Here is a 24,033-nt window from a genome sequence, read left to right as displayed (position 1 = left end):
CATTATTGTCTCTCCATGTTTTTCCCATCAAAACGCATCACCTCACACTTCTCCACTGAGCTTTATCTGCCCTTCATCAACTCGTCAAAAGCCTTCTGAAGTTGTCCACTGTTCTCCTCACAGTTTAAAATACAAACTTTGGAATTTTCCCCTGCACACCAAGATCTAGATCATTAATGTACACCGGGGAAAGCAAGCGTCCCAACATCCACCCCTGGGGAATACCACAATAAACCTTTCCCCAGCCTGGAAAATATCTATTGAGCATTACTCTGTTTCCTATTCATCAGCCAATTTTATATCTACATTGCTGCCACTTTTATTTCATGAGCTGTAAATAAGTCTGTTGTGTGGCACTGAATCGAATGTCTTTTGGACACCCATGTACACCACATCCACAGCATTATCCTCAGACCCTTTCTGTTACCTCTTCAAAAACTGCAACCAGTTTATTAAACACAATTTTGCCTTTAGAAAGCTATTCTGGCTCTTCTTAATCAACCCACATTTTTCCATAGGATACTAATTTTATCTTGAATAATTGTTTCTAGAACTTTGCTCACCGCTGATGTTAAACTGATAGGTTTGTATTTGCTGGGGCCATCCTTATAACCTTTTTCTGAACAAGGATATAACATTTACAATTCTCCAGTCCTTTGGCACCTCCCCAGAATCTAGAGAAGACTGGAAGATTAGGGCCTGTGCTGCAATTTCCATGCTCACTTCCTTCAATATACCTGGACACATCTCATCTGGCCCCGGTGTCTTGTTAATTTTAAATATTGACAGTCTATTCAATAATTCCTCCTGGTCAATTTTGAACCCTTCGAGGGACAATGTTCTCATCTGTCACCATGGCCCATGTAGCATTTACCTCCTTGTAAGACGACTGCAAAGCATTAATTTAATATCTCGACCATGCCCCCTACTTCCACGTGTAAATTATCTTTTTGGTGCCTAATCCTCCTCCTGCTACATTCTTCTCACTACTTGGAGGTCTATAAACTACACCGAGCAATGTAGTTGTACCCTTTTCTGATCCTTAGCCTGGCTAAATTGATTCTGCCCTTGAACCCTTTGGGAAATTTTTTCCTTATGACCACCCCTCCACCTTTCTTTCCTATTTTTTCTGAAGACCTTGTAACCAGGTCTATTCAACACCCAGTCCTGCCCCTCCACGTGCCAGGCCTATGTTATCTCCATAACATCACACTTCCACACTGAAATCTGTGATACTCCGTGCATTCACATACATGCACAGTAATCCTGATTTAGATATCATTGCTTTTTCCCCTTACTGTTGACTTCACTTACTGACTTACCATTCTTTATGCTCGTTTTATCTAGGCCTCCCAGTATTTTGTGTATCCTGGTATTCCTCTAATATTTACTCTTGGTTCCCACATCCTTGCCAAGTCAGTTTAAAGCCCTTCCAAGAGCACAAGCAAAATGCCCTGAAAGCTCCGTTGGCTTGTACGGTGCCATCTTTCCCACAGTCAGTCCCAGTGTGCCAGGAATTTAAAGTCCTCCCTCCTGCGCCATCTTTTCACCCACACATTCATCTGCATCATCCTTCTATTTCTGTACTTACTTGCACGTGGGAGTAATCTGAAGAGGACCACATTTGAGGTCCTGTTGCTAATTTTCTACCTAGCCCTCTAAATTTCAATTGCTGGTTTCCATCTCTCTTCCTATCCAAAGTGTTGGTATCAAATGCACTATGATCTCTGGCGGTTCACCCTCCGCTAGCAGAGTGCCGTACAGCCACTTGTGACATCCTTGACACTAGCACCAGGAAAGAAACCTGGAGTCATGCCTATGGCCAAAGAAACCCATCTGTTCACATAACTAATGAATTCCTTACCACTGCTGCTCTTCCCTTATTCCTTTCCTCCACAAAAGCCTCTTCTCTTTCTTAGAATCATAGAACCCTACAATGCAGAAGGAGGCCATTCAGGCCATCGAGTCTGCACCAACAACAATCCTCCCAGACCCTACCCCTGCTTAGTTACCCTGCTAATTGCTCTAATTTCACATCCCGGGATACTAAAGGTTAATTTAGCATGTACTATTCAACTTAACCTGCACATTTTTGGATTATGGGAGGAAAGCCACACACAACAAGGAGAATGTGCAAACTCCACACGGACAGTGATCCAAGTTGGGAGTTGAACCCAGGTCCCTGGAGCTGTGATGCAGCAGTGCTAGCCATCAAGCCGCCCCCATTCTGATCAGACTATCAGCATAACCTTCAGCTTCAATTTCTTTGAATCCATCCATACCAGAATCATAGGACGGTTACAATACAGAAGGACATTATTCAGCACATCTTGGATGTCAATTCTCTCCAACAGCAATTCAGTTAGTCCCATTCCTCTACCATTTTCCTGGTAATTATCCAGTTCCCTATTGAAAACCGTAACTGAGTCTGCCTCCAGCATATGCCAAGACACTGCATTCCAAACCCAAACCGCTTGTTTGAAAAAGATACCTTTCGTTCTGTCACCTCTGGGGTTTTTTTTTGGTTAATCATCTTGGGGTTCTCTACCTCCTGTCAAAGCGAACAATTTCTCATGATTTTGTGCAGGTCTAACAAATCTCCTCTCAATCTTCTCTGAAGAAAACAGTCCCAGCTTCATCAATCTATCTGCACAACTAAAGTCTTTCATCCTCAGAACCACTCTTGTAAACCTTTTCTGTATCCTTTCTAAAATCTTCATACCCATCCTGTTCAGGTTGAACCAGTGTCTTATGAAGGTTCATAACTTACCTGTTTTTGTACTCTGTGCCCTTGTATAAAACATAAGATTCAGTATAAATTAACTGCTTTCCCAATTTGCCCTGCCATCTTCAGTGATTTATGCACATTTACATCCAGGCCCCTCTGCACTGCCATTAAAATTGCATCCGTTATTTTGTGTCACTTCTCCTCATTTTTCTCAACACAATGTACAAATTCTCTACAATAAATTTCATCTGCCCCATTCTATCAGCCTGACTATATTGAAGTCTTATATTATCTTTAAATTTTGAAATTGTGCCCTGCACACTGAGATTTTGGTTATAGATAAATAAAAACAGTATTCCCTCCCTATAACATTCCTCAGTCAGAAGTAAACTTTTCTGTAATTAAAAAAAACTTAAAATATTTTTCATATCACTAATACTTTAAAAAAATTTATAGTTTTACTAATGTTTGGGGACTAAAATGATTAATACATGGGAAAACAACATTATAATAGATTTAGAAGTAATATGGCCAACACATTAAGAGCTCCGGCACCTTAACATTTCTTACTACACTATTGCTCACAAGCAAAAATGCATTACACAGGTCCACTATTTACTAAGTAAGAATTGCCCAATTTCCAGGTTATGCCTAGCTTTATACAACTTGTTTGTAAATGTTCCACTAGATGGTCCTAGCTGATTCAGTTGAAATAATTGGGCCACATATTAACAATCAAGTTTCTACAATTTTATAAAAGTTGATTAAAACACACTATAATCTACACTTGTTAATTCATACAGACCAAGTTTTTACCCCATCAAGACAACTGAGGCATTTTCAAACTTGAATCTTATCTGGTGGCCACTGACCATAAGACGTAGGAGCAGAGGTAGGCCATCAGCCCATCAAGTCTGCTCGCCATTCAATCAGAGCATGACAGATCTGACATTATAATGCTCAGCTCCACATACTCCCTTATCCCTTCATACCTAGGACCAAATCTAGTGAACCTTCTATGGACTGCTTCTGGAGCCAGTAAAATAAGGGGACCAAAACTGTTCATAGTATTCCAGATATGATCTAGCTAATGTCTTCGATAGTTTTAGCAAGACTTCCCTATTTTTACACTCCATTCCCTTTGAAATAAAGGCCAACATTCCATTGCCTTCCTTGTTGTCTGCTGAACTTGCATTTTAGCTTTTTATGATTTATGCAAGAGGATCCCCCCCACAGCCCTGTGTGTTGCATCTGAAGTCTTTCTCCAATTAAATAATATTCCCTCCTTTATTCTTCCTACTGAAGTGCATAATTTCACATTTTCTAGATTGTATTCCATCTGCAAGTTTTTGCCCACTCACTCAACCTGTCTGCAGCCCTCTGTAGACCATGTGCCATCCTCACCACTTGCTTCCCACCTATTTTTGCATAATTCTTAAACCTGGCAATAGTACATTAACTTCCCTCACCCAGGTCGCTAATGTATTGCAAATAATTGCGGCCCCAACACTGACCCCTGCAGAACTCCACTAGTTACAGGTTGCCATTCTAAAAAATGTCCCTCTTATTCCAACCCTATTCACCTATCCATGCTAATATAGTACCCCCAACACTATGGGTTCTTATTGTATTAAGTAGCCTTTTGTGCAGTACCTTAGCAAATGCTTTTTGGAAATCCAAATATAGTATATCTACCAAATTCCCTTTATCTATTATGCTCATTACAAAGAATTTGAATAAATCTGTCAGGCATGATTTTCCCTTTATGAAGCCATGCTGACTCTGATTACATTATTATATTTTTAATGCTCCGCTATTACATCCTTTATAATGCCAACAATGTTAAGGTAACTGGCCAGCACATTTTTCAAAGTCTCAATGTCTCCCACTATCCAAGGCTAATTGACATTGCCTATTCTGATAACTACCATTAGAGGTCTTCATAACCCACCCCAGGCCTCTGCTCCAATACAAACCATAGATATACAAACTGCAATGGCTGACCAGTAGTTGAAAAAAAGCCACGCAAAAAAAAAGTGGATGACAGCAATAGGTAAGGTGTTGGCTGGCAAAATACAGAAATATTTTTATCTTGCATAAAATATCACTCATTTAAGAAATATAAATAGGGACTTCAAGAAGAATATTTTGCCCCAGAGTTTAGAATGTGAAACTCACTATCACAGGGAGAATTAGAGGTGAATAGCATTGATGTATTCAAAAGGGAAACTAGATAAACGCATAAGGAGAACAGAACAGAAGGACATGGTCTTAGCATTAGATAAGGAGTGAAGCAGAATTTTGTGGAGCATTAACACTGGCACGGGCTTGCTGGACAGAATGACTTGTTTGCGTAACGCAACTCTATGTAATAGGTAACCGTGCTCCAAATTTTCATTTTATTACATACATTTTAGAAATGTTAGAAATTTTTCTAAATAGCACCCAGCAAGACAGCTTAAACTCTCCATATCAAACAGAGGAAAACAGGCAAAAATTAAGATCTGAAGTACTGTTGTGCATGTTGTAAGTGACAAGTAACCAATTAGGTGCAAACATTATGCAAGTTTGGAGGCAAAAACACAGAAAACACTTCTCCCCAGTGTTTTTGCTTCATAATCTATAATCAGCTTAGGATATGAAAATATATTTGACAGGTACCAAAGACACACCCAATGTGGGTAGCACAGTGGTTAGCACAGCTGCCTCACAGCGCCAGTGACCCAGGTCCTATGTGATCACCGTCTGTGCAGAGTTTGCATATTCTCCTCTGTGTCTGCGGGGGTTTTCTCTGGTTTTCTCCCACAGTCCGAAAGACGTGCTGGTTAGGTGCACTGGCCATATTAAATTCTCCCTCAGTGTACCCTGAAAGGCACTGGGGTGTGGCGACTAGGGGATTTTCACAGTAACTTAATGTAAGTGTTAATGTAAACCTACTTGTGACATTAATAAATAAAATTTAAATTTTAAATCACTACTAAAGATTTAGTTATTTAAAATTCCATTAAATTTATTCCGATGGTCAAAAAGGATAGTAGGAGGAGAGGTAATAAGCCGTGGATAACAAAGGAGGTGAAGGAAAGTGTTAAACTAAAAGCGGAGGAATTTAGAGTAGCTAAGAGTAGTGGGCGAGAAGAGGATTGGGAGAGGTTTAAATGTCAACAAAGATTGACAAAGAAGTTGATAAGGAAGGGTAGGAGAAACTATGAAGCTGGGCTAGCGCTTAATATAAAAAAGGATAGCAAGAGTTTTTATAAATATATAAAAAGGAAGAGGCTGGCTAGGGTGAACGTTGGTCCTTTAGAGGATGAGAAAGGGGACCTAGTGGTAGGGGATGGGGATATGGCTAAGGTATTGAATAATTTTTTTGTTTCTGTCTTCACGGAGGAGGACGTGAATAATTTGCCGGGTGTTAGCGATGGAAAGGTGGTAGGACTGGAGGGTCTTAATGACATTACTGTTACTAGAAAGGCGGTGCTCGACAGACTGGAGGGGCTGATTGTGGACAAGTCCCCAGGACCGGATGGAATGCATCCGAGGGTTCTGAAAGAAATGGCGGAGGTGATAGTGGATGCCTTGGTGGTTATTTTCCAAACGTCGCTGGATTCCGGGGAAGTGCCGGATGATTGGAAAACGGCTAATGTTACGCCGTTGTTTAAGAAGGGTGCCAGGCAAAAGGTGGGGAATTATAGGCCGGTTAGTTTAACATCTGTGGTAGGTAAAATGTTAGAATCTGTCATCAAGGAGGAAATTGCGAGGCATCTTGAAGGGAATTGCTTGATAGAGCAGACGCAGCACGGTTTCATTAAAGGGAAGTCGTGTCTGACAAATTTACTGGAGTTCTATGAGGATGTGTCTAGGGCAGTGGATAGAGGAGAGCCGGTGGATGTGGTCTTTCTAGATTTTCAGAAAGCGTTTGACAAAGTGCCTCACAAGAGGTTATTGCAGAAGGTCGAGGGACATGGAGTTGGGGGTAAGGTGTTAGCGTGGATAGAAGATTGGTTGTCAAATAGGAGGCAGAGAGTGGGGGGTCAACGGGTGCTATTCGGATTGGCGGATGGTGACTAGTGGAGTGCCCCAGGGGTCGGTGCTGGGGCCTCAGCTTTTTACCATTTATATAGATGATCTGGAGGAGGGAACCGAGTGTAGAGTGTCGAAATTTGCTGATGACACCAAGATTGGGGGAAAGGCAAATTGTGCGGAGGGTGTGGAGAGTCTGCAGAAGGATCTAGATAGGCTGGGCGAATGGGCCAGGAAATGGCAAATGGAATTTAATGTTGGCAAGTGCGAGGTGGTCCACTTTGGTAGGAAAAATGGTAGGAAGGACTATTACTTACGAGGCGAAAAACTGCAGCAGGCGACGGTGCAGAGGGACCTCGGGGTCCTTGTGCATGAGTCGCAAAAACCCAGCTTGCAGGTGCAGCAGGTGGTCAGGAAGGCGAATGGGATGCTGGCCTTCATAGCGAAGGGGATTGAATATAAAAGTAGGGAGGTCTTGCTGCAGCTGTATAGGGCATTGGTGAGGCCGCAACTGGAGTACTGTGTGCATTTTTGGGCGCCGCACCTGCGCAAAGATATTTTGGCCTTGGAGGGAGTGCAGAGGAGGTTTACTAGGCTGATACCGGAGTTGAGGGGGTTGAGCTATGAGGAGAGGCTGAATAAACTGGGCTTGTACTCGTTAGAGTTTAGAAGAATGAGAGGAGATCTCATTGAGACGTATAAGATGATGAATGGGATGGATAGGATAGAGGTGGAAAGACTCTTCCCGCTCAAAAAAGACAATAGGACTAGGGGGCACAGCCTCAAGATAAAAGGGGGGCGGTTTAGAACAGAGTTGAGGAGGAACTTCTTCACTCAAAGGGTGGTGAATCTCTGGAATTCTCTGCCCGTTGAAGTGGTGGAGGCTGCCTCGCTAAATATTTTTAAGACACGGGTTGATGGGTTTTTGATAGGAGAGGGGATTAAGGGTTATGGGGAGAGGGCGGGAAAGTGGAACTGAGCAGCGACAGATCAGCCATGATCTTATTGAATGGCGGGGCAGGCTCGAAGGGCTGGATGGCCTACTCCTGCTCCTATTTCTTATGTTCTTATGTTCTAAATGAGTACACGTAATTTATTAGTTGCATAAGTAATTTAGTGGCTATAGTATCAAAACAGTTTTGGATCTGTAATTAAATAGCAATTGTTGCAAACACCATAACAGGTCCAATGACATCTGACATACTAATGTAGTAAAGGCAACTGACATTCAGGAATAATGACCAAAGATAGGAACAGGGGGAAACTTGCTAATAGGTATAAAATTAAGGTTGGATTTCTAAAAGCTTTTTATGACCATTATCAAAATTTCTTTTTTGTAATAACTGCAAGCTAAATGAAGACAGAATTGATCAAAGTATAAAAAATAACTCCACACTGCAAACTGATGAACTAATCTAAACAAATCCACTAGTTTTCTTTTGCTTGGGTGGTTGAGTAAAGCAAGAGAGGTAAGGAAGCCATAAAAATAAAAGTCAGAACATAGCACACTTCTTTCCAGACCCCATAAACTCCTTGTGACCTGCAGCACAAATCTTTCCAAAGCCAATGCAAACATTAATCCTGCCAATTTGCCCTGCAGCTCAAACTGTTTTTTCTAAGACCTACCTGTGAGACAGCTCTTTGAACCGATGTATCACATTTGGTGGCACTAAAAAAAATTCACTGATGGGGAAGCTCATTTCAAGTTGGATCCCACAGTTAAATCCAGAAGGCAAGGATGAAACAAATGGCAGCTTTCTTGCGCTGCATTCCAAAATGCATCTACAAAATAATGGCCTCAAATTCTCTGCTCCACCCCCCGATCAACTTCAACAGTAACATTTTGAAATAAAATTAACTGAATGGTTTTGATTACATTATTAAAGTAGGATTAATGTAAAATTTGAGCACTAAATTCCTAATGTGATTTAATACTAATTCACATACAGAAGTTGGAATATTTTGAAATAACTTTTAACCTTTTCATTTCAGTGATCTACCAGCGCTGGCTTATACCTCAATTTGTATTATGTCAGAAGTCTAATAAAATACTGCTTAATCACTGTTACAGGGATTTGTCTGTGTAACTACAGTGTTTCTAAGTCGTAGTCATTTTGTTCTGCACATCTGGCACAAAGTCCACTCAATTTCTTTTTAAACAAAGTCTTCTACAAATTGATATCAGTAAACTGAAATATTGGAAGGAACAACCAGCAAATAATTTATCAGCAATATGATAAATTATGCACTGCCAAACAGTTGAACTCCTAAGTGCGCAGTTCTGCCATTACACCCTTCAAATGGTACTAATAAATGAACTACTCAAATTATACAAATTGGTCTACTCTCATTTCTATTTCATGTTCTAATGATGTACCAGCAAAAAGATGGCAACATCATTAAGTACTCATCTCAAAATATCTCTAATAGGTGCTCTTTAAAGTTTTGCATATGGCCTCCAGAGATCTGAAGCTATTGACACATCTGTAATTTCTAGCTCTACTTTTGTCCTTGCTAAATTGCCTCATGTCAGGGGGATTAGCAGGGTAAACATGTAGGGTTATAGGAATAGGGCCTGGGTGGGATTGTAGTTGGTGTGGACTCAATGGCCAAATGGCCTCCTTCTGCATTGTAGGAATTCTATGAAACTATGAAAATGCCATGCAGGTGCATCACAGCAGCCAATACAAATTTCTGCATTTTCATGGAAAACACTCACGTTCAGCAACTCCCAATGCAAGAGAATTGATTGGAATTGCATTGAGCCTTTGGGGTGGCATATGCCATTGCACCATACGGTCAGCCTTTCATATCACTCCCTGAGTCACTAAACTTTAAAGCAACTCAAGCACAGAAATAACATGTTTTTCTTATTAAATGGAGAAATAAAACCAGATGAAGTTGAGTCTTTTCTACTTACTATTGTTGGCATTGTTTGCATTGAAAGTGCCATTTGAAGCATTCACATCTTTATCTTTATCCTGGTTCTCAAAGTCCATATTCAGAGACCTTGGCAAGGGGAAAAAAAAGAAAACTCTGTTAATTATACTGTTCAGACAAAGAAAACCTGTAACCTGTATCAACATAAGAACAGAGAACTTAGGCCATTTTGCCCTTTGAGCCTGTTCCAACATTCAACGTTGGCTCATTCATTTGTGATCTCAATTCCACTTTCCCGTCTGCCCCCCAAACTCCTCGATTCCCCAGTCTAAGATTTGTTTAGCTCAAATGACAGCCTCCACTGCTTTCTGGGAAAAAGAATTCCAGACATAACAACCCTCAGTCAAAAATGTTCTCCTCACCACTCTCTTGAAAGGAAACCTCACCCTTAAACCATATCCCCTGGCTCTAGTCTTTCTCTACAAGATGAAACATCCTCCTGTTATCCACCCTCTCAAGTCCCCTCAAGATCTTGTATGCTTCACCAAGGCTGCAGTGAAATTTCCCATTGTATTACATTCTTCTTGCAATAAAGGGAATATTGTTCCCTATGCCTTCCTATATCTGTACGCTAACCGTTTGTGTTTCACTTTCTAGAACGCTAGATCCTCTTTACTCAAGTATGCAATCTCTATTTTGGTATACTGTGTTTCTATTCTTTCTGCCAAAGTGCACACATTCATATTTTCCCCAGAGTAAACTCCATCTGACAATTTTTTGCCCTTTCACTTAATCCATCTATATTCTTTTGTGGATTCTTCACTTCCTCTTGACAACCTATTTTTCTATCTTGGTGTCACTGGCAAATTTAGCTACCTCAGATTTGGTTCCTTCATCTAAGTCAGTGATGTAGATTGTAAACAGTTGAGGCTTCAACACTGACCCCTGTAGCACTCCCATTCATTACAGCTAGCTAACCCAGCAAAAAAAAATCCATTTATCACTACTCTCACTTTCCTATTAGCTAACAATTCCTTTATGCATGCTAATATGTTACCCACTATACTATCTACTCTTACCTTGCGCAGTAACAATTGACATGGCAACTTACAAATACTGTTTGGAAAGTCAAGTGCACCATATCAACTGGTTCCCCTTTATTCATTTTGTTTGTTATTTCCTCAAAGAACTTTATTAAATTAAACAATTTCGCTTTTACAAAATCATATTGACTCTGCATTATTATTATTAGAAGACACAGTTTTGCATCAGAAACTGACAGTAACTGAGGGGCTAAAAGGAGTGAGGAACTTGAAGAAATTAATGTAAGCAGTGAAAAAGTAATGGAGAAACTTAAAGGACTAAAATCTAACAAATCCCTGGAATCTGATCGCTTCCATCCTAGGATTCTGAAGGAGACGCTTCAGAGATACTAGATGGGCTAACTACAGTTTTCCAAAATTAGACTTGGGAATGGTTCCATCAGATTGAAAATTGATGAATATTACACTTGTTTTCAAGAAAGGAGGAAAAGAGAGAAAACAGGGAATAACATGTCAGTTAGCTTATCAGGACTGCATGGTGGCACAGTGGTTAGCACTGCTGCCTCAGCACCAGGGACCCAGGTTCAATTCCGGCCTCAAATCACTGTCTGTATAGAGTTTGCACATTCTCCCCATGTCTGCATGGGTTTCTTCCAGGTGCTGCGGTTTCCTCCCACGTTCCAAAGACGTACAGGTTAGGTTGATTGGCCATGCTAAAAATTGCCCCTTATGTGTCTGGGGGACTAGCAGGGTAAATACGTGGGGTTATGGGGATAGAGCCTGGTAGAATTGTTGTTGGCGCAAGCTTGATGGGCTGAATGGCCTCCTTCTGCCCTGTGGGAATTCTATGGTCAGTTGTTCAGAAAATACTGGAATTTATTAAGGAAATCTCAACATGCACTTAGAAAAGCATTGTATAATCAGAACAAGTCAAGATGACTTTGTTAAAGAGAAATCCTGTTTGACAAACTCATGAGGAAATAACTAGGTAGCTAAAGAGAACCAGTAGATTTAGTATATCTACATTTTTAAAAGGCATTCCATAAGGTGCCACACAGAAGGTTAATAGGCAAAACAAGGGCTTATGGAGTTGGAGGTAATATATGAGCGTAGATAGAAGATTGGTTAACAGACAGAAAGCAGAAAGTGGGCATAAATGGAGCATTTTCAAGCTGGCAGGCAGTGAATAGTGGAGTGCCACAAGGATCAGTGCTAGGGCCTCAGCTATTTATAAACCTATAATAACGACTTAGATGAAGCAACAGAGTGTAACATATCCAAGTTTGCTGATGATACCAAGCTAGGTGAAAAGCTAAGCTGTGGGGAGAAGACAAAAAGCCTGCAGAGATATAGACAGGTTACGTGAGCAGCCAACAAGATGGAATATAGTGTAAGGAAATGTGAAGTTATTCACTTTGGTCAAAAGAATAGAAAAGCAGAATTTTTTTTAAAGTGAGAAACTTGCCAGTGCACTGATGTTCAAGAGACATTGGTACACTTGCAAAAAGAAAGCTGAAAGTTAACATTCAAGTCCAGCAAGCAATTAGGAAGGCAAATGACATGTTGGCCTTCACTGCATGGGGACTGGAGCTGAGGAATAAAGAAATCTTGCTACAATTGTACAGGATTTTATTGACACTATTACATCTGAACTAGTGTCTATACTTCTGAATCATAGAATCCTTATAGTGTAGAAGAAGGAGGCCATTCAGCCCATCGAGCCTGCACCAACAACAATCCCACCCAGGTGCTATCCCCATTATCCCATGTATTTACAGTGCCAGTCCCCCAGACACTAAAGGGGCAATTTACCATGGCCAATTCACCTAACCTGTACATCTTTGGAGTGCGGGAGAAAACCAGAGCACCCAGAGGAAACCCATGCATGCACAGGGAGAATGTGCAAACTCTATACAGACAGTGAGGCCAGAATTGAACCTGGGTCCCTGACGCTGCGATGCAGCAGTGCTAACCACTGCCACACTTAGAAAACGGTGGAAGAGATCTCAAGCACTGACATTTAAGAGAAGGTGTACTTGCATTGGAGGCGGTGTGGCAAAAATTTATTAAATTGGTCCTCAGGATGAGGGGGTTATCCTATATTAAGAGGCTGAGCAAATAGGGTTTATATTTGCTGTTGTTCATAAGAATGAGAGACGATCTCATTGAAATATGCACAAAGGGTCTTAATAGGGAGGCAGAGATTGTTTCTACTGGTGAAGGAATCTAAAACACTTGGGTAGAGTCTCAGGGTAAGAGACCAATTGTTTAGGACTGAGACAAAAATAAATTACTTTACTTGAAAGATAATGAAGTTTTGAAATTTTCCAGCCCAGAGGCTTGCTCCATCATTAAATATTTTTAAAATTAAAATAGGCAGCTTTTTTGGTCTCTCAAGGAATTGAGGGATAAAAGGGAGCATGCAGGCAAGTGGAGTTGAAACCCAAAATCACCCATAAGCACGTTCAGTGGCGAAGCAGGAGCAACAGGCCATGAGGCCTACTCCTGCTCCTATTTCTTGTTTTCTGTATCCTTGCTGTAAATTTCCTACTCTGTACATTTCCCACTTGTTGGTGGCGAATGGAATGGTTGCCAGGACACAATTAGAACTCCTTGCTCTTTGGACAACACCACTGTTTCTTCCATCTTCACATAAGGCAGCCTAGATTTAATGCTCAAATCATATAGTGTGCGTTGAATTCACAACTTTCTGCTTCTGGTGGGAGTGGTAATGTACTCAAACATAACAGATAGTAAATATCTACGATAAGACAACTTTCTAGATAACGTGCCATCAACAAAAACCTTCAGTATATTTACTCATGAGCAATATAAGTATGTCATGGGAGTACTCCTTCCCCATTAATAATTTACTAACAATAGACAATGCAATTAACAACTCATTTAGTAAATATATATTTGGAAATGACATTGCCCTTTGTTCAGGAGTCAAATGCTATTAAAATTGAACAGAACTTCCAACAGGGTCATGTAAAATACTCGTGAACATCTTTACCATGAAAATAACCAATTCAGTGACAAGTACCTCCTACTGTCTTCTTTAACAGTGGAATCTTTGATGGCCCAGAGAAATTCCCAAATAAGGGAGTGCAATTAAACAATTGCTCAACAACCTGTGCTTATAGTTTGCTAATCTGCAAGATGTAAACAAATACAACGTTCAAAATGGTTTTCCACACTAAAAACCTTAACTAACATAAACAGAGCTACCCTGAGGTAGGTTACCTCTTCCACAAATATTCAATCCCTCCTCCACCAATGAACAGTGGCAACCATGTACATTATCTACAAGATGCACTATAAGAATTCACCAAGGTTCCTGAGCAGCACTGTGTAAACCCACAACCACTACCATCCAGAAGGACTAGGACAGCAAACACCTGGGAACTCCACCACCTGGAGGGTCCCCTCCGAGTCACTCACCATCCTGACTTGGAAATACATCGACATTCCTTCACTGTCACTAGGTCAAAATTCTGGAACACTATCCTAACAGCACTAAGTGTTCTTACACCTCAGGGACTACAGTGGTGCAAGAAGGTAGCTCATTACCAGCTTCTGAAGATCAACTAAGGATGGACAATAAATGCTGGCCAAGTCACTGTCATCCACATAAAATTAAAACCAAAAATTACATTCAAGGTTTTATGGAGGAAGAGGGGCTATCATTCAACTTTCAAATCCCTTTCATGGACTAGGAGGAGTCAACAGCAAACTAGAGAACACTTGGAAAAAGTTTTTTAAGTTCTCGCCATGTGAAATCCCAAACATCTTATTTTGACCATTTGTACTGAAAATATTCCAGAACCAATAGGCATGCCATGCCAAGGAACTGGGCATGTTTGAAGAAAAAAACTGAACTATTTCTTCCAATCAATGCAGTCCACTACTTAAGGAATGTCTTCCAAATGCAAATCACAAAGTCAAAGTAGGCTCTATTGTCATTAATTGAACTTGTCTCGATACTTGTGCTGTCAATGTAGATAAAAGATATGGCCAAAAGTTATATGCATAAAAACAAAACAGTGTCCAATGGCAGTCTTTAAAACTTTGTGGGATGTTGGGAGTTGGTAGCAACGCCAACATTTATTGCCCATCCCTAATTGCCCTCAAAAAAGTGGTGGGAGCAGCCTTTGAACCATTGCAATCTATACTGTTTTGTAGGCACACCCATATTAAACTGTTATCAGCATTGGCATCACCTCTTCAGCTTGAATCCAAGAGCCTTAGGGATCAGAGGAAATTAGTACCAAAAAATAATTTTCACAAGGAAAACTGCTCAGCCTTAGACTGATGTATATGTAGCTTGTATTCTAAGATGAAAATAGGCAATTAGTGAATAGCTTTGAGCAACGGGAATTGCAGAAGCCCAAGACCAGGTCATTCACTAGTCACCTCATCTACAAATAGTACGAGGCAATGTAACTGGGGAAAGAGGATAAAATTATTCGTCTGGTTCTCACACCCAAGTGGAAAATTCAAATCTATCTAAGATATTGTAGTTCTAAGCAAATAATTTCTAATTAAATGTTCTAACTAACATTAGTTTAACAGTTTGCAACACTATTATAAATTTAGCTTATACATAGAACATAGAACAGTACAGCACAGTACAGGCCCTTCGGCCCTCAACATTGTGCCAAGCTATGTCCAATCCCAAGATCAAGCTATCTCACTCCCTATAATTCTGGTGTGCTCCACGTGCCTATCCAATAACCGCTTGAAAGTTCCTAAAGTGTCCGACTCTACTATCACAGTAGGCAGGGTATTCCACACTCCAACCATCTCTGAGTGAAGAATCTACCTCGGATATCCCTCCTATATCTCCCACCACAAACCTTATATTTATGCCCTCTAGTAACATCTACATCCACCGAGGAAATCTCTGCACATCCACTCTATCTATCCCCCCTCATCATCTTACAAACCTCTATTAAGTCACCTCTCACCCTCCTCCGTTCTAAAGAGGAAAGCCCCTCAACCTTCCCCATAAGACCTATCCTCCAAACCAGGCAGCATCCTGGTAAATCTCCTCTGCACACTCTCTCCAATGTTTCCACATCCTTCTTATAGTGAGGTGACTAGAATGGAACACAATATTCCAAATGTGGTCTCACCAATGTCCAGCATAGTTGCAACGTAACCCCACGGCTCTTGAACTCAAACCCTGTTAATAAGTGCTAACACACTATAAGCCTTCTTCACGGCTCTATCCACTTGAGTGGCAACCTTCAAAGATCTGTGGATATGAACCCCAAGATCTCGCTGTTCCTCCACATTCCTCAGAACCCTGCCATTGACCTTGTAATCCACATTCAAGTTTGTCCTACCAAAATGAATCACCTCGCACTTATTAGGGTTAAACTCCATCTGCCACTTTTCAGCCCAGCTCTGCATCCTATCAACGTCTCTTTGCAGCCTGCAAGAGCCCTCCACCTCATCCACTACTCCATCAATCTTGATGTCATCAGCAAGTTTACTAACAAACCCTTCAGCCCCCTCTTCCAAGTCATTGATTAAAAAATCACAAATAGCAGAGGACCCAGCACTAACGCCTATGGTACACCACTGGTAACTGGCCTCCAGTCTGAAAATTTTCCTTCCATCATCACCCTCTGTCTTCTATGAGACATGATGTACAGATGCCGGCGTTGGACTGCGGTAAACACAGTAAAAAGTCTCAACACCAGGTTAGAGTCCACCCAGTTTATTTGACAGTAATCTTACAAACTTTCGGAAATGGTGTTCCTTCGTCAGGTGTGTGGAAGGTTCTGGTCAGAGAAGGGCATATAAAGGCACACACAGTTTACAGAATACTGATTAGAATGCAAGTCTTTACAGCTAACCTGCTATTCAAGTTTTAAAGATGCAGACAATGTGAGTGGAGGTAGCATTAGTATAGGTTAAAGAGCTGTGTATTGTCTCCAGACAAGACAGTAGGTGAGATTTTACAAGCCCAGGCAAGTCATGGGGGTTACAGATAGTGCGACATGAACCCAAGATCCCAGTTGAGGCCATGCTCATGTGCGCAAAACTTGGCTATCACTCTCTGCTCAGCAACTCTGCACTGTCATGTGTCGTGAAGGCTGCCTTGGAGAATGCTTACCCAAAGATCAGAGACCAAATGCCTGTGACCGCTGAAGTGTTCGCCAACAGGAAGGGAACAGTCTTGCCTGGTGATTGTCCAGCGATGTTCATTTATCTGTTGACGTTACATTCTAATGAAGACTTGCATTCTAATCAGTATTCTGTAAACTGTGTGTGACTTTATACGCCCTTCTCTGATCAGAACCTACCACACACCTGACGAAGGAACACCATTTCCGAAACCTTGTAAGATTACTATCAAATAAACTGGTTGGACTCTAACCTGGTGTTGTGGGACTTCTTTCTATGAGCCAGCCAGTTACTTATCGAAATTGGCCAAATTTCCTTCTATTTCACACCTCCTTAGCTTCTGTATGAGCCTACCATGGGGAACCTTATCAAATGCCTTACTAAAGTCCACGTATACGACATCAACTGCTCTACCTTCATCTACACACTTAGTTACCTCCTCAAAAAATTCAATCAAATTTGTGAGGTAGGGCTTACCCCTCACAAAACCGTGCTGACTATCCCGGATCAAAATGCATCTTTCCAAACGGTCATAAATCCTATCTCTCAGGACCCTTTCCATTAACTTACCGGTCACCAAAGTAAGACTAACTGGCCTATAATTACCAGGGTCATTCCTATTTCCTTTCTTGAAGAGAGGAACAACATTCGCCACTCTCCAATCCTCTGGCACAATCCCTGTGGCCAGAGACCAAAACTCAAGGCCCCGCAATCTCATCCTTTGCCTCCTAAAGTATCCTGGGATGTATCCCATCTGGCCCAGGGGACTTACTGACCCTCAGGTTTTTCAAAATTGCGAATACATCTTCCCTCAGAACATCTACCTCCTCTATCCTATCAGCCTATATCACGCACTCATCCTCAAAAACATGGCCCCTTTCTTAAACAAAGGAAACTTGTCTACATAAACTACATATGATACATTATCCAAAGTTTATGCTTGCTTTCAGAACATGTGATCCACAGTCCTTCTTACAGGTCACCATGGTACTGCAAAACTACAAAAATTGCTGTGCCTCAGTGCGTAAAATTTGGGATAGATCAGCGAGCCGGCAGCTTGTAATATGCAAGTGTAAATAATGGTCTTGAATTTCCTGGAAAGTTTTGCTATAAATTCTCCTTAATAAGATTACTGCAGAAATGTATAAATTTTGACACCATTTCTGCGCAACTTTTGTCCAAAGCTTTGCAGCTTGAGATCTCAAAACATGCATTAAATTTCTACATAAAAACTATTGCAATTATTCAAATAATTATTTTCAAATAATTGAGTAGTTTCACAATGATATTTGAGAAGAGTCAAAGCTCGAGTGCAGAACAGTACAAAGCCAAAAAGAATGATTTTAAAAATAGACTGATGAAAGATCAAACTTGTTTTTATTTTAATCATAGAGATAACAGGAAAAAACTTTAAGCTTTATTTTTATTTCTACCTATACTTGGATGATTAAGCAGTGTTACATTTAACAGTTTCATCATTATTCAACAGTACATGATAGTACTACATTATCCACTTATTGGTCCTTTTGTATTGGTGTCAGTGAGATGTGTGTCTGCCAGTGTTTGCCAAGGCTTGGGTTACAGTTCACTGGCTGCAGGCCAAATGTAAGCTCCCTAAAACCTGAAAGACTGACTTCTAGCAAGTCATTACATATTCTGCTCTGCCAGTTTTACTAATTCCTGGCTGTTTTATAGCCAGTCTTAAAACCTATGCTTTAGAAATGAGGCAGGACTAGAATTACGTAAAAGCAATTTTAAAACCAGCCTTGCAAAGATGGTCAAGAATGGTGGTCACCAACTATTCAGACTTCATTTACTTAAAGGGATAGTCTTCCCTATTGCTGCAAATCTTTCATTTATTACTTAAGATTCTATCAAGCTGTAATGATGTTAATCACCTGATAGCAGTTCCCATATACACAATCCTTTTAGTAACCAAACCCTACAAACAGTAAGGAGGGAATTCCAGTGAATTGGCTGTGTTCCAGGAAGGCAACATCAGACCTTAACCATGAATCAGCAAACTTCATTAGATGAAAAATAAACAAAAGTCTAATTGATTTTAGGTGAGCATAAAAGATCACAGGCAATATTAAAAAAGCAGGGTCGTTCTGCTCGGACCTGAGCAAATATTTACATCAATTATACTGATTGAGGGGTAGAGTATTCAGCCATTTGTTTTAAGATTATTCACAGGACTTGGCTGTGTGCAATTTGGCTGTTGTATTTATGTAAATCAGGGTTTCCAGGACCTTCTGAGCTGCAGAACCTCGAGTGATATGCCAAGTGCATCAGGAAACCTCAACTACTCAATGCTGGCACCCCTTTTTTGCCACGAAATAGATGCAAACACAAATCAAGCGTAAAGAAGTATTTTCTACTTTTATCATAAAATCCCAACAGTGCAGGAGGGCATTCAGCCCATCAAGTCTGAACCAACCATAATCCCACCTAGGTCCTACCCCATTAATCCACCTATTTATCCTAGCTAGTCCCCCGACACTAAGGGGCAATTTAGCATGGCCAATCTAATCCAAACATCTTTGGATCGTGGGAGGAAACCCCGAAGAAACTCATACATACACAGGAGAATGTGCAAACTCCACACAGCCATCCGAGACAGGAACTGAACCCAGGTCCTTGATGCTGTGAGGCAGCAGCACTAACTGCTGTGCCACCATGGTGTCCAATGTATTTATACATACATTAGAAAGAGGTATAGTTACAAACACATTCACCAGCTGCAAAGCCCCCTCAGATTAACCCCGGCCTTGTCAACCTCCCATGGCCTCTTAACATCAATCTTTGGAAGTCGTTCATTCTTTAAAAGTGTGTAATCTGAGAAATTCTATTCAAAAAAATTCAAGTCTTATCATTTGCCATTTTTATTGGGAGGAGTGATGTTGGAAGGTGATACTCAAATCGGACACACAGACCCCTCTCTGATGCAGACATCCGGCCCCACAGTTCCGTTACGAGGCCCTCTCTTCCCATCCCTCTGCTACTCATGCACGTCCAATCAGAGGCTAAGTCAACCTCTGATTGAACAAGCAATGCTGCCGCATTTTTCAAATGTGCTCATCTTGCCATGGACCCCCTGAGTTCTACACACCCCAAGTTGGGAATCCCAGATCTGCATCACTCCAGTGATTGCACTTCATCTATACTTAATTGGCTGCAAAACATTTTGGGATATACTGAGGTTGTGAAAGGTGATGCATAAATACAGTTCTCCCTTTCTGAAGGAATGCAAAAATTCTTACCAATTGCAGTGACGCTTTGATGGGAAGGTAAAGAAAGTTACAAGAACAGATGAGGTAATTACGTATTATATGTGGTGATGCATTTTGGTAGATTGAACCAGGGCAAGACTTAGTTAATGGTAGGGCACGTGTGTGTGTGTGTGTGTGTGTGTGTGTGTGTGTGTGTGTGTGTGTGTGTGTGTGTGTGTGTGTGGTTGCAGATCTAGGGGTACAGGTTCATAGCTCCTTGAAAGTGGAGTCACAGATGGATAGGGTGATGAAGGAGGCATTCAGCTTGCTTGGTGTCATTGGTTAGAACGCTGAATACAGGAGTTGGGATGTCTTGTTGAAGTTGTATAAGACATCGGTAAGGCCACATTTGGAATACTGTGCGCAGTTCTGGTCACCTATTATAGAAAGAAAGGATATTATTAAACTAGAAAAAGTGCAGAAAAGATTTACTAGAATGCCACCGGGGCTTGATAGTTTGAGTTATAAAGGAGAGACTAGATAGACTGGGACATTTTTCCTCTGGAGCATAGAAGGCTGAGGGATGATCTTGTAGAGGTCTATAAAATAATGAGGGGCATAGATCAGCTAAATAGTCAATGTCTTTTCCGAAAGGTAGGGGAGTCTAAAACTAGATGGCATAGGTTTAAGGTGAGAGGGGAGAGGTACAAAAGTGTCCAGAGGAGCAATTTTTTCACAGAGGGTGGTGAGTATCTGGAACAAGCTGCCAGAGGTAGTAGTAAAGGCAGGTACAATTTTGTCTTTTGAAAAGCATTTAGACAGTTACATGGCTAAGATGGTTATAGAGGGATATGGGCCAAATGTGGGCTTCGGGATTTTTTTAAAAAGGGCAGCATGGACAAGTTGGCCCAAGGGTCTGTTTCCATGCTGTTTCTCTATGACTGACTAATTGTACAGACTCACCAAGTGAAAGTCACGCTATGGTTACACTTTCAGATGAATCACTGAGGACCATTAGACAGAAACTAACACTACTGGAGAGAGAGATTCAGAATGATAATGTTTTGGAGTTGAATAAGCACAAAGAAATGGCGATGGAGCAAGTTTAGTAAAATTAAAAAGAAAGCTTGCATAGCTTTGCAAGTGTTATGATGGAACAGGTAGTTTTTTTAGTTTATTTATTAGTGTCACAGGAGGGCTGCATTAACACTGCAATGAAGTTACTGTGAAATCCCCTAGTTGCCACATTCTAGCACCTGTTCAGCTACATCAAGGAACAATTTAGCATGGTCAATGCATCTGAATGTCTTCCAGGTTTTGGGAGGAAATTTATGCGCAGATGGGGAGAACATGCGGACTCCGCACAGTGTGCTGGGAATCGAACCCGTGTCCCTGACGCTGTGACGCAGCTGTGCTAACCCACTGTGCCACCGTGTGAAATATAGCCTTAGTTGATGAAGGAAACAAGGTCTCAGAGCTGACAACAAGAAAATATAGTCAGGCACCTTGAGCTAAGAAACAGTTTGCAAGTCAACATGAAATTGAAACCACACAGATTTTAATTAAGCATGCTATTAAAAACAACACTTATGACATAGTGAGTTATCGATACGCCACGAGAACCGTATTATGCAGAAATGTTAGATAGGACTTTGAGAGAAACGGATGTAGTGACAGCCCAGGAGGGGGTAAATGACATGGGGTGAAATATTACAAATGCCTCCAAAAGTACTAATACCATGATTGCTGTTAAACTTAATGATAAGAACATAAGAAATAGGAGCAGGAGTAGGCCATCTGGCCCTTCGAGCCTGCCCCGCCATTCAATAAGATCATGGCTGATCTGCCGTGGCTCAGTTCCACATTCCCGCTCTCTCCCCATAACCCTTAATCCCCTCTCTTATCAGAAATCCATCAACCCGCGTCTTAAAAATATTTAGCAAGGTAGCCTCCACCACTTCAACGGGCAGAGAATTCCAGAGATTCACCACCCTTTGAGTGAAGAAGTTCCTCCTCAACTCCGTTCTAAACCGCTCCCCCTTTATCTTGAGGCTGTGCCCCCTAGTCCTACTGTCCTTTCTGAGCGGGAAGAGTCTTTCCACCTCTATCCTATCCATCCCATTCATCATCTTATACGCCTCAATGAGATCGCCCCTCATTCTTCTAAACTCTAACGAGTACAAGCCTAGTTTATTCAGCCTCTCCTCATAGCTCAACCCCCTCAACTCCGGCATCAGCATAGTAAACCTCCTCTGCACTCCCTCCAAGGCCAAAATATCCTTGCGTAAGTACGGCGCCCAAAACTGCACACAGTACTCCAGCTGCGGCCTCACCAATGCCCTATATAGCTGCAGCAAGACCTCCCTACTTTTATATTCAACCCCCCTCGCTATGAAGGCCAGCATCCCATTCGCCTTCCTGACCACCTGCTGCACCTGCAAGCTGGGTTTTTGCGACTCATGCACAAGGACCCCGAGGTCCCTCTGCACCGTCGCTTGCTGCAGTTTTTCTCCACGTAAATAATAATCCTTCCTACCATTATTCCTACCAAAGTGGACCACCTCGCACTTGCCAACATTAAATTCCATTTGCCAGTTCCTGGCCCATTCGCCCAGCCTATCTAGATCCTTCTGCAGACTCTCCACACCCTCCGCGCAATTTGCCGTTCCTCCAACCTTGGTGTCATCAGCAAATTTCGACACCATACACTCAGTTCTCTCCTCCAGATCATCTATATAAATGGTAAAAAGCTGAGGCCCCAGCACCGACCCCTGAGGCACTCCACTAGTCACCAACCGCCAATCCGAATAGCACCCATTGACCCCCACTCTCTGCCTCCTATTTGACAACCAATTCTCTATCCACGCTAACACCCTACCCCCAACTCCACGCCCCCTGACCTTCTGCAATAACCTCTTGAGGTACCTTGTCAAACGCCTTCTGAAAATCAAGAAAGACCACATCCACCGGCTCTCCTCTATCCACCGCCCTAGACACATCCTCATAGAACTCCAGTAAATTCGTCAGACACGACTTCCCCTTAACGAAACCGTGCTGCGTCTGCTCTATCAAGCAATTCCCCTCAAGATGCCTCGCTTTTTCCTCCTTGATGACGGATTCTAACATTTTACCTACAACAGACGTTAAACTAACTGGCCTATAATTCCCCGCCTTTTGCCTGGCACCCTTCTTAAACAACGGCATAACATTAGCCGCTTTCCAATCTTCCGGCGCTTCCCCGGAATCCAGCGACGTCTGGAAAATAACCACCAAGGCATCCACTATCACCTCCGCCATTTCTTTCAGAACCCTCGGATGCATTCCATCCGGTCCTGGGGACTTGTCCACAATCAGCCCCTCCAGTCTGTCGAGCACCGCCTCTCTAGTAACAGTAATGTCATTAAGACCCTCCAGTCCTACCACCTTTCCATCGCTAACACCCAGCAAATTATTCACGTCCTCCTCCGTGAAGACCGAAACAAAAAAGTTATTTAAGACCTCAGCCATTTCCTCATCCCCTACCACTAAGTCCCCCTTCTCATCCTCTAAGGGTCCAACGTTCACCCTAGCCAGCCTCTTCCTTTTTATATACTTATAAAAACTCTTGCTATCTTTTTTATATTAAGCGCTAGCCCAGCTTCATAGTTTCTCCTACCCTTCTTTATCAACTTCTTTGTCAATCTTTGTTGACATTTAAACCTCTCCCAATCCTCTTCTCGCCCACTACTCTTAGCTACTCTAAACGCCTCCGCTTTTAATTTAACACTTTCCTTCACCTCCTTCGTTATCCACGGCTTATTACCTCTCCTCCTACCGTCCTTTTTGACCATCGGAATAAATTTCTGCTGAGCACCAAGAAAGATCTCCTTAAAGATCCTCCACTGCTCCTCAGCAGACCTACCTTCCAACGCGCTCCCCCAGTCCACATTCGCCAATTCCTCTCTCATCCTACCGTACTCCCCTCTGTTCAAACAAAGGACACGTGTCCGGGAACCCACTTTGTCCTCCTCCA

At 41.8% G+C, this 24,033-nt stretch overlaps 1 protein-coding gene across 1 annotated transcript in view; it reads right to left on the bottom strand.

Moving 5' to 3' along the window:
* The window catches only part of sppl3 (signal peptide peptidase 3), a 181,963-nt gene that overhangs the window by 75,914 nt on the left and 82,016 nt on the right, over positions 1–24,033 (bottom strand). Inside the window, exon 3 of the mRNA XM_080208443.1 lies at positions 9,669–9,757. Coding sequence (XP_080064569.1) covers positions 9,669–9,757 — 89 coding nt within the window. The remainder of the gene's footprint in view (positions 1–9,668; positions 9,758–24,033) is intronic.

This window comes from Carcharhinus amblyrhynchos, chromosome 20, assembly GCF_965287045.1.
Source record: "Carcharhinus amblyrhynchos chromosome 20, sCarAmb.v2.hapA, whole genome shotgun sequence".
Taxonomy (NCBI): domain Eukaryota; kingdom Metazoa; phylum Chordata; class Chondrichthyes; order Carcharhiniformes; family Carcharhinidae; genus Carcharhinus; species Carcharhinus amblyrhynchos.
Note: the sequence above shows the minus strand (reverse complement) of the source record. Positions and strands in the feature narration are given on the sequence as shown.